At 41.5% G+C, this 12,447-nt stretch overlaps 1 protein-coding gene across 7 annotated transcripts in view; it reads right to left on the bottom strand.

Moving 5' to 3' along the window:
• The window catches only part of DLGAP1 (DLG associated protein 1), an 834,809-nt gene that overhangs the window by 365,035 nt on the left and 457,327 nt on the right, over positions 1 to 12,447 (bottom strand). For all 7 annotated transcript variants that reach the window (XM_073631412.1, XM_073631415.1, XM_073631414.1 and 4 more), the window contains one exon: positions 58 to 272. In XM_073631412.1, the coding sequence (XP_073487513.1) occupies positions 58 to 272 (215 nt within the window). The remainder of the gene's footprint in view (positions 1 to 57; positions 273 to 12,447) is intronic.

Below are 12,447 nucleotides of genomic sequence, written 5' to 3'. Positions count from 1 at the left end.
ATCCCGTCATACAAGTCATGTGTTAACCTTACAATGAAGACTGGAAATCTGTCTTACTTGAGAGTGGTGAGTTCTGTAAGTGATGGCTGGGTAGCCTTAAGATAGCTCTCTCTCCGTGCTGCAATCTTTGGAGATGGCTTTGGGCTGTTTGTGTCGGAGTCTCCACTGTCATCATCTCCCATGGCTTTAATGTAGCTGCCACTGCGCATTCGTCGACATGGAATCTCCTCATTACTCTTGGGGGCATATCCACTCCATTCATCCTGGGGAACCTAAAGTAAAAAATTTGCAATACTAATAAAATAATGTCTAAATACTGGCACGCATAACAATGCCTATCAAGACTTTATAAATGCAACTGGTTCAAGAAAATGACAAGTGGAAATAAATTAGTTCAAAAAAGCTCAATTCCTGGTAAACCGCTAAATACACATGAAGTACATATAAAGAGTTATTATACATGTCAAAGGACTTGTATTCCTGTATATTAAGTGTTGAGATTTATACAGCTCTGCCACATACCACTGCCCTGTTTGGGAAGGGTAGAAGACCTGATTTTTCTCTACTGTAGTTAAAGCAGAACTTAAGCCCTCAATATTTGCCTCTGCTCCAATGCTCCCAAGCTGGCATCTTCTCCCCGGCTTCTTCTGGGAGAAATTCTTCAGCCGTTTTTGAATGGAGTTCATTCATCCTGGCACACAGACATCATGCCAAGAATGTAACCTGAGCTGAATTTAATTCTGTTTTAAGGTGTACTCACAGGTCTTGCCCCCTCATTCTGTGAATTGATAGTGAAAGAAGAAGCAGCAGACTGGTAAGCTCATCTCTCTGTCGCCCAGTTCTCTCTTCCTCTAAGCATGCATTTTATTAGCACATAAGAATTGCAGAACAACTGATTTGTTTCTTGTACTGCTTCTCCCAAGCAGATCAAGCACTGCTGTACAGTGAATTGCGAGGGGCTTATACTGTTTTCATTAGAATAATAGCATTAAGTGATTTATTAACCACTTGCCAACCACCCAACAGTAATTTCACTGCTGGGCAGCGGCTTGAGTAGGCACAGTGATGTACCTGCGACTGCTGTGTTTTTTGGACACAACGGATTGCGGTGCTCAGTATTGGGCTACGTGAGAGGCCCAGATACCACGGGATCACATTACACATAGCAAACAGCAGTCATGAATGGAATCCATTCATGACATCATTGTTTACTACTGTGTGTGATCTGTACCCTGTACCATGTGATAGCTGTGGCCAATCATAGCATTCTAAAAGTAAACAATAAGTCACGAATGAAAGCCATTCATAATAGTTTAAATGATTGATATTACAGTGATCATCACTGTAACAAGCAATCACAGTGTAAGAAAAAAAAAATACCCCAATCACCCCCCCAGGAATGGTACAGTGTCACTATGGTGACTCTGAACTACTCTGATGAGTGTATGTAAAAAAATGATTTGTTAAATTTTTTTATTTTATTTTTTTTACTTACTGCCACCAGTCAGTATCCACGATCACCACCATACTAGTCATATGATGATGCTGTACTGCACTGGTGACAGTATGTTAAAAAAAAATATGTGGAAAAAAATTTTTTTTAATTAATTTCTTCATTTTTAAAAAAAAATACAAAAAACTAAAACTTCAAAAAACATGTCATGCATCTTACTAAATACTTTGGACTGTCTACATTTCAAAAAGAGGTAATTTGAGGGGAATTTTTACTGTCCTGGCATTTTAGCGTCTCGTGAAATGAGATAGGTCGTCAGTTCATCAGGATTTATTGGATTTGAAATATACAGTATGTAACATAGTTTGTAGACTCTACAGTATAACTTTCACAGACTAAATAATACACACTGATTTGTTTTGTTTTTTACCAAATAAACATAGCATACTACATTTTGGCCTACATTTTTTGAAGAAAGATTATTTTCAAAATTTTATAATAGAAACTAAGAAAACATGTTTTTTTTCAACATTTTTGGTATTTTTTTGTTTATATAGCAAAAAATAAAATAAAACAAAATGATGGTGACTGAATATCACCAAAAGAAAGCTCTATTTGTGTGAAAAAAAATGATATACATTTCATTTGGGTACACTGTTGCATGAGCAAGCAATTGCCGGCAAAGTAGCACAGTGCTGAATAGCCAAAAATGCCCTTGTCAGAGGTCAAGTGGTTAATATAGGGATGCATTCATTTGTATCTTTTATATCTGCTCAACATTAACATTAACTACATAACAGGAATGAATGTAGATTATATTTTATGGAAATCAGGTTCCTAGTACAAGATTGCATGGGATAATGATTCTTTCCTTTCTCACACAGAATAAAAAGGATTTAGTACCAACTTGAAATCACATTTTGTACCACCCTGGAGTTCTACAACTTAAACAAAAGCCCTCAGCTTGTGGTCTAGTACTCTTACATGACATGTAACTCCTGGGTGATATTCTTTTATTTTAGTGTGTTGGGGGACATAATTCACATAATTAGCCTTTTTTTTATATAATATGCTGTCATTTAGATTTCCTGGTGCTTTAAGATCACAGAGAAAGAACTACGGTAAAAGACATGCCGTGTGGTTTGCCTTCTGGACATCTTATTGTCTTTCTTTAATAAAAATGGAACACTTTTCTTGCTGGAGGGAAGTTAGAATAATGTATTAAAACATTTCTGACTGTAATTCTCGCTGGAATTTCCCACAGCTTCACAGTTTATAATCATGTGTGGTCAGGCCATTTTTTAGATATGAGATGCATCAAATGGAATGACCTGCAACAGACACAGTACATATCCTACAAGAGTTCAAGCAAAAGGGTATCACCAACAGGGATTGAATCCTCCAATGGGTTGAGGGGCACTACTGCAGGAACCTTGCATGTGTATGAACACTACAAAGGATGATACTGGGAAAACGCAGGCTTCTCCACTGCACATTTTCCAAATCTAATTGCACAGCTCCTATGTGTGGATTAGTGCATCCTCTTTAAGTAGCTATGGGGAAGTCATTTAAGAAAATTCTACCTTGCCTTGACTCATTCCTGGAACTGTACTGCTGAAAAGAAATGCAAGCAAGGACAAATGTATTTCCTGAGCGAAGCTAAAAGATCTGTCAGCTACTTTAACAATCGGTCTCATGCCCTTGACACAAAATGTTACTTTGAAATGTGAACACAAGGTTCTGTCTACAATGCTATCATTCTTTCATGTGTCTCACCAGTAACCGGCATTGATCCTCATGAATATGTCTTACCAGGCTAAAGTCTGAGAAAGTGGAATACTTACTTTTCAGATGCATAGCCACAAAAACTAGCCTTTCTGGAAGCATTAAGAAATAATGGTACCAGGATAACTAGCAAGATTGGATATATTATGTAAATGTAAATTAAGGCAAGGTGGCAACAGCAACACAATGGGGTTGATTTCATAAAACTGGGGAGTACAAAATCTGGTGCAGATCTGTATGGTAGCCAATCAGCTTCTAACTTCAGCTTGTTCAATTAAGCTTTGACAAAAAATAAATAAATAGAAGTTGATTGGTTTCTATGTAGAGCTGCACCAGATTTTGCACTCTACAGTTTTAGTAAATCAACCCCAATGCACCTACAGCTGACGACTGAGAAGAATTTGCACTGTGGTGACTTGACCCCAATAGCTTATCTGAACCTCATCTATATGCATTCTGCTTGTGAATATCGGAAATGATCACCTGTCACAGATCCAATTATGTAATGACTTAAAAAAAGAGAAACAGAAAAACAAACTAGGTGGGACTTTATATGAGGACATTAAATTAAAAATGTACCTCCATCCCCAATATGTGGATATAAAAAGGAAAAAGGGTTTGGGACTTTATATGAGGCATGCAGCTGGGAAGGTGACACAACATAGTACTAATGAGAATATCTGGTGGATACACCATATCTGCGACCACATCATTTGCATAGTAACAAATTGTATACGGTAGAATATAGTAAATCAGGGAAACTTTATTTCATAAAAAAATGCATATTGATGAAGCAGCATGATGGCATAGCAGTATAATGTAGTCATAATGGTACCATAATAAAAAACATCAGACTATTTGTTGCATGTGACTGCAACATAATAATAATAATAATGTCTGGTGAATAGACCATACTGGTGACCAAATAGCCTGCATGCTACCAAAATGCAATAATTTAATGTCCTCATATAAAGTCCCACCTAGTTAGTTTGTTTTTCTGTTTCTCAAATTATCGGGGATGGAGACATGCATGCTATTTTACTTATATTACATATAATGGTGGTATCCATTGTCAGCACCATTTAGGCACGTACATGTTTTTACTATGGTTGATTAGTTATATCGTGGATAGAATTATATGTCTTCCATCATACTTTTATCATTTTGGCATTCTCTACTAGTAGCATCTATACGATTCACAACATTTCTTGCTATACCTTCTCTTTTTGGGGCTCTCCTCAGGGACAGGCATTTAGTTATGGCAATTGTTGTTACTAATAGTCTTGCTTTGTTTTTACACTTTTTGCTGACAGAACCCTGTAGTAGGGGTATGGCAGGGCTTTGGGTTGCTTTACTTGCCGGGGATCTCAATCCCGGGAGTTGCGATGCGCACTGGGAGCCCTCCCTTCCTCTCTCCGTCCTTGTGACGCGAGGGTCCAGGCGGATGTCCCATTGCGCATCAATGCCACGTTCCCAGTGTCTCACGTGTGACGTGGACCTTCAACGTCATCACGTCGACACTGTGCGTTGTACGTCTAGGCGTCTATGAGGAGAATTCGCGCCAACTGTCAGGTGGTTTGCTCTGCTCTGGCAGTTGGTTCTCCCCTCTGTTTAGCCGCCCATGTGACGTTGGCGGTTACCTATTGGCGGCATTTGAGTACTTATACTCCCCTTAGTTAGACATACACTCCCTGTTCAATTTTTTAGTGGTGGCCATTAGGTGTCACTTGGTCTCTTGGAAATCACATGGGAATCACAGGTAATACTAGGGCTGCTTTCTGCCCTTGTCTTTGCTGTCACACTTCCCTTTTGGTTCAGGTATATACACTGGAGCCTTACTTTATTTCCACATTTCCCCAATTGGCCATTACACTGTTACCCTTCTTTGCAAATATACTTCCCCTCTTCTTACTCCCAATTAAGTAACATCACTACTGCTATACCATTTGGTTCTACTTTGTTGGCATTAACATATTTTTATTCATAATGATAACCACTCTGCTGTATTCACGTATTATTTCACAGTCACCTTTAGTATTCTTACTCTTACAGGTTATGATTATGTGGTTATATCACGTTACAAGCTTCCCAGAGATACCTATTCCCCCCTGGGGTTTCTACCAGCCGCCCTTTAGGGTATCGCCTCAGCTCCCGGGATTGACGATATACCCCTGGCAGGTTCTGACCCCTGGTGCCCCCCACCCATCTACACAGGTCCTTTGTAAGTAACCTACTATGGTCTAAGTTACCATCCTTACCTTAAGATTAAATTCTACTTTTTCTTGCCTGCCCTCTGTTTAGCCCCCAAAATTCTTCTATATATTCTTCATAGATAGCTACACTGCATCTGCTCCTGAAGATTGGAAATATCCATGAAACGCGTCGAGCTATTAGATTCCGTTCATACTAATAACCTTTTCATACATCTATTATAACATGCCGTTTGGACCCCACCAACTGCTACTATGCTATTGTGAAGACACGCAACAATGAGTCTGTTATTTATTCACCACTGCAATTATATTATGTTGCTACGTTGCTTTGTTATATTGCTACTATGTATTATTTTGTGGAATGTGAGTTCATATGTTTTATTATATCATTCTGTATGCATTTTGGTAGCATGCAGGCTATTTGGTCACCAGTATGGTCTATTCACCAGACATTATTATTACGTTGCAGTCACATGCAACAAATAGTCTGATGTTTTTTATTATGGTACCATTATGAATACATTATACTGCTATGCCATCATGCTGCTTTATTAATATGCATTTTATTATGAAATAAAGTTTCCCTGATTTACAATATTCTACCGTATACAATTTGTTACTATGCAAATGATGTGGTCGCAGATATGGTGTATCCACCGGATATTCTCATTAGTACTATGTTGTGTCACCTTCCCAGCTGCATGCCTCATATAAAGTACCAAACCCTTCTTCCTTTTTATATCAGAAGGGCAGAAATGTTTTTGACTGAGGAGCAAATAGGTTGCCACAACAGGGATGACATTATGAAGTTATCATTCCCAGTATATCATTCATGACTTGTTGACATCATTACATGAAATATGAAGGTGTCGGTGCTGGACTGGGAATATGTAGATGTAGAAGGTGGGAGATGGCATTGGGCATGTACTAGGTGGATGAAGTGTATCTTTGGGTGCCTATATACGCCTGCAGAGGAACACATGCTCCTTAGAGGAGTAATCTCACATTATTGGGATGGCAGGCTGATACCAATTGCCTGGTCCTGTGGTATTTGGATTCTGGAATTGGATATTCCCGTACTCCTTCTCTGATATTGAATGGTTTCCTGCCTGGTTTCTATTAATGTCCTAGCACAAAATTGACCTCATCAACATTCCATTATACTTGATGCTCCGCCACAACTATCTAGTATTTCATATCACACCACATATGATACCACCATCTCCAAGCTATACTGTTTGTATCATGCGCCACTTTATCTTTGCTGTCAAGATGATAAGGTCCTGAGGAATCTAATAGGGGAAAGGCATCAACTTCTTGCATCACTTCTGTAAAGCATAATGATGATGGTTTGATAGTATGACCTCTTGTACTCCTCTTGCAAAGTATAACATTTATGGTTTACTAGTATGGCCAAATCACAAAGGATATTGGAATTTATGTTTTTATACTTCTTTCAATGCTTTGGAATAAAATTTATATTTTATATATTCTTTGTGGTTGTTCCCCTCTGGTACCAGTAAAGTCCAATCTCTACATTTTTTTTTGCAGTAAATTGACATAATAGATGTGGTACCTCTATAAACAGCCACAAGCTCTTCTTTTTTGCTATGTGACTTGACCTCAATAGCTTATCTTAACCTTATCTATATGCATTCTGCTTGTGAATACCGGAAGCTCACCTGTCGCAGATCCAGTTATGTAATGACTTAAAAAAAGAAAGAGGATGGGGCCTCTCACAGCAGTTTCTTTACTGTGGAAACATGCTTTACTTTAAAGGTACTAAAAAGCTGGGTCGCCATTGACCATTACTTGCAAAAGATTTGTGAGCAGCCTGGCTGGATTTTGGTAAGAAACGTAGTATCAAAATAAAGAAGACTGAGGTGCATCAAGTGCCCCATCCTGTTTCTTTCTTTAAAAGGATTACAATGAATATAGCCAGATGGGAAGTTTGAGATCCTATCCCCCAAAGACAGAGATGATATTACCAATATTTCCTATCATGTTGCCTAAAATATATAACTTTTCTTTAAGCACCAATCAGCAGAACAGAAATGTTTTTGCTGTGACTGAGGAACAAATAGGTTATCACAACAATGATGACATTATGAAGTTGTCATGCCCAGTATATCATCTATGACTTGTTGACATCATTACATGAAATATGATGGTGCCTGTGCTAGAATAAAAAGGACTCAATGCATCTGTTTTTTCTCACATGTATATAGGGTCAATTATATATTCACATTTCTTTTTTACAGAAAATATTGGTGTTTATGAGCACAATATCTGCACTACAGAGCAGTCACAGTGCCAGGAGATTGGTTCTGTGTGATTTTGATGCCAGTGCTGAGTGATTTTAGTATAGTTTAGAAAGGGGGTTATCTAGCATTAGGGATGGTGTTTAGCCTCTTAAAGGGGATGGTTAAGTGTTAGGGTTAGATGTTAGGGGGAGGGACTTATAGTTTGACATACCTCCTTAAACCTTTTGAGGAGACATATCTATTTTATATGTTTTTAGTAGGGATGAGCCGAACACCCCCCCGGTTCGGTTCGCACCAGAACCTGCGAACGGACCGAAAATTCATGCAAACTTTAGAACCCCATTGAAGTCTATGGGACTCGAATGTTCAAAATCAAAAGTGATCATTTTAAAGGCTAATTTGCATGGTATTGTCCTAAAAAGGGTTTGGGGACCCGGGTCCTGCCCCAGGGGACATGTATCAATGCAAAAAAAAGTTTTAAAAACGGCCGTTTTTTCAGGAGCAGTGATTTTAATGATGCTTAAAGTGGAAAAAAAAGTGAAATATTCCTTTAAATATTGTACCTGGGGGGTGTCTATAGTATGCCTGTAAAGTGGCATGTGTTTCCCATGCTTAGAATAGTCCCAGCACAAAATGACATTTTTAACGGAATAAAAGTCATTTAAAACTGCTTGCGGCTTTAATGTGATGTCAGGTCCCGGCAATATGGATGAAAATCAGTGAGACAAACGGCATGGGTACCCCCCCAGTCCATTGCCAGGCCCTTTGGGTCTTGTATGGATATTAAGGGGAACCCCGCACCAAAATTAAAAAAAGGAAAAGCGTGGGGCCCCCAGGCCCTATATACTCTGAACAGCAGTATACAGGCGGTGCAAACAAGACAGGGACTGTAGATTTGTTGTTAAGTAGAATCTGTTTGTAATTTTGAACTGGTACATTTTTAAAGTGTAGCTCCAGCCAAAAAAAATCTATTTTAAGCTTTTTGGAAAACATAGGGAAGGGTTATCACCCCTGTGACATTTGTTTTGCATCTTCTGTGCACCTCTTCAGAAGATTTCACCTCACTTTCTGTCCCAATGACAAATGTTTTTTGACAATTTTGGGGTTTTTAGTGAAACAAGGATTGTTAAAAAAGCATCAGTGGAGAGGAGACACGTTTTTTCCATATTAACTCTTACAGGAGAGAATTTCCCTTCCTAGGGGTAGATTTCATCTCACTTCCTGTTGTCTCCTTCCGTTTGCAAGTAGGGGTCGTTTGTAAGTTGGATGTTTGAAAGTAGGGGCCTGCCCTATATACTCTGCAGAAATTGGGGCCTTAGGTGTTGGTGTTGCCACAACACTGTAAGCCCTTACAGTTACTCTTGGTGGGCACAGGAACGGGCCCTGCTGTGAAATATTAGATCAAGAATTGTAATTACATGCCCCTGTTGAACAGGGTCAGAAAAATTGGGCCTTTGGTGGTGGTGATGCTGGCGCCACAACACTGTAAGTCCTCACAGTTACTCTTGGTGGGCGCAGAAACGGGCCCTGCTGTGAAATATTAGATCAAGAATTGTAATTACATGCACCTGTTGAACAGGGGCACAAAAATTGGGCCTTTGGTGGTGGTGTTGCCACAATACTGTAAGTCCTCACAGTTACTCTTGGTGGGCGCTGGAACGGGCCCTGCTGTGAGATATTACATCAAGAATTGTAATTACATGCACCTGTTGAACAGGGGCAGAAAAATTGGGCCTTTGGTGGTGGTGGTGCTGGTGCCACAACACTGTAAGTCCTCACAGTTACTCTTGGTGGGCGCAGAAACGGGCCCTGCTGTGAAATATTAGATCAAGAATTGTAATTACATGCACCTGTTGAACAGGGGCATAAAATTGGGCCTTTGGTGGTGGTGTTGCCACAACACTGTAAGTCCTCACAGTTACTCTTGGTGGGCGCTGGAACGGGCCCTGCTGTGAAATATTAGATCAAGAATTGTAATTACATGCACCTGTTGAACAGGGGCAGAAAAATTGGGCCTTTGGTGGTGGTGGTGCTGGTGCCACAACACTGTAAGTCCTCACAGTTACTCTTGGTGGGCGCAGAAACGGGCCCTGCTGTAAAATATTAGATCAAGAATTGTAATTACATGCACCTGTTGAACAGGGGCACAAAAATTGGGCCTTTGGTGGTGGTGGTGCTGGTGCCACAACACTGTAAGTCCTCACAGTTACTCTTGGTGGGCGCAGAAACGGGCCCTGCTGTGAAATATTAGATCAAGAATTGTAATTACATGCACCTGTTGAACAGGGGCATAAAATTGGGCCTTTGATGGTGGTGTTGCCACAACACTGTAAGTCCTCACAGTTACTCTTGGTGGGCGCTGGAACGGGCCCTGCTGTGAAATATTAGATCAAGAATTGTAATTACATGCACCTGTTGAACAGGGGCAGAAAAATTGGGCCTTTGGTGGTGGTGGTGCTGGTGCCACAACACTGTAAGTCCTCACAGATACTCTTGGTGGGCGCAGAAACGGGCCCTGCTGTGAAATATTGGATCAAGAATTGTAATTACATGCACCTGTTGAACAGGGGCAGAAAAATTGGGCCTTTGGTGGTGGTGGTGCTGGTGCCACAACACCGTAAGTCCTCACAGTTACTCTTGGTGGGCGCAGAAACGGGCCCTGCTGTGAAATATTAGATCAAGAATTGTAATTACATGCACCTGTTGAACAGGGGCAGAAAAATTGGGCCTTTGGTGGTGGTGGTGCTGGTGCCACAACACCGTAAGTCCTCACAGTTACTCTTGGTGGGCGCAGAAACGGGCCCTGCTGTGAAATATTAGATCAAGAATTGTAATTACATGTCCCTGTTGAACAGGGGCAGAAAAATTGGGCCTTAGGCACTGGTGCCACAACACTGCAACCCCTCACAGATACTCTAGTTGGAGCGCAGGAACAAGCCCTGCTGCAAAGTATTGCATCAAAAATTGTAATTACACGCCCTTATTAAACAGGGGCAGAAAAATTGGGCCTTTGGTGGTGGTGTTGCCACAATACTGTAAGTCCTCACAGTTACTCTTGGTGGGCGCTGGAACGGGCCCTGCTGTGAGATATTACATCAAGAATTGTAATTACATGCACCTGTTGAACAGGGGCAGAAAAATTGGGCCTTTGGTGGTGGTGGTGCTGGTGCCACAACACCGTAAGTCCTCACAGTTACTCTTGGTGGGCGCAGAAACGGGCCCTGCTGTGAAATATTAGATCAAGAATTGTAATTACATGTCCCTGTTGAACAGGGGCAGAAAAATTGGGCCTTAGGCACTGGTGCCACAACACTGCAACCCCTCACAGATACTCTAGTTGGAGCGCAGGAACAAGCCCTGCTGCAAAGTATTGCATCAAAAATTGTAATTACACGCCCTTATTAAACAGGGGCTGAAAAATTGGGCCTTAGGCACTGGTGCCACAACACTGCAACCCCTCACAGATACTCTAGTTGGAGCGCAGGAACGAGCCCTGCTGCAAAGTATTGCATCAAAAATTGTAACTACATGCCCCTGTTAAATAGGGGCTGAAAAATTGGGCCTTAGGCACTGGTGCTGGTGCTACAACACTGCAAACCCTCACAAATACTCTAGTTGAGCGCAGCAATGAACTTTCCTTGCAAAATATTGCATCAAAAATTGTAATTACACGCCCCTGTTAAACAGGAGCTGAAAAATTGGGCTTTAGCCACTGGTGGTAGCACCCAGAACAAAAAAATTCTTACAAGCTATCAGCATGATCATTGAGGAGGAAGAGGATAGTCACTCAGCATAACAGGATAGTCACTCAGCATCAGTATAGGCAGTCTTGAAGGGATCTGACATTTAAAAAAAAATTATTCGGTTACATCAGCATCAGGTGCTTGGTAGCTGGTGGCGATCCAAGACTGATTCATTTTTATGAAGGTCAGTCGATCGACCAAGTCAGTGGACAGGCGCACCCTGTGATCGGTTACAAAGCCTCCAGCAGCACTGAATGTGCGTTACGAAAGAACGCTGAATGCAGGACAGGCCAGTAGCTCAATTGCATACTGTGCAAGCTCTGGCCAGTGATCCATCCTCAAGACCCAGTAACCCAGAGGATTTTCGGTGGGAAAGGTGTCCAAGTCCGATCTTGCCCCTAGGTATTCCTGCACCTTGTAAAACAGACACTGGCGATGGTTGCTGGAACCGATCATACCTTGGGGCTGCGGACTAAAAAAATTGTCTGAACGCATCGGTCAGATGGCCACCTTCTCCACCCCTCCTTCTTTGACTGACCGAAGCCTCACCAAAGAACTTTTGGAATAATGCGCAGAGACAGCAGCGCCCTGCACATGCGGAGCTCTGCGGTGTGATGCAGTCAGTGTGCTGCCCTTAAGCTGGCCCCTGGAGGGCATCCTGCCTCATTGGTGATGTGCCTCCTCCTGCTCTCTCCTATCAGGCACCCACGTGGAGTTAGTGACCTCATCAACCCCTCCCTCCTCATCACTGGAGCAAAGCTGGCAGTATGCTGCAGCTGGGGGAACATGACTGCCAGATTGCTGTCCTTCTTGGGCACCCCCTCTGTCTGGGCTCATGTTACTGCCTTCCTCTAGCTGAGTACCATCATCAGAGCCTTCAAAACGCTGGGCATCCTCCTGGAGCATGTACCTAACACTGTGGTCAAACAGTTCGGGGGACTCCTCAGGAGGACATGGTGGGGCTAGGGAAATAGTGACTGATGCCATTG

This window comes from Aquarana catesbeiana, linkage group LG05 (assembly GCF_042186555.1).
Source record: "Aquarana catesbeiana isolate 2022-GZ linkage group LG05, ASM4218655v1, whole genome shotgun sequence".
NCBI classification, from domain to species: Eukaryota; Metazoa; Chordata; class Amphibia; order Anura; family Ranidae; genus Aquarana; species Aquarana catesbeiana.
Note: the sequence above shows the minus strand (reverse complement) of the source record. Positions and strands in the feature narration are given on the sequence as shown.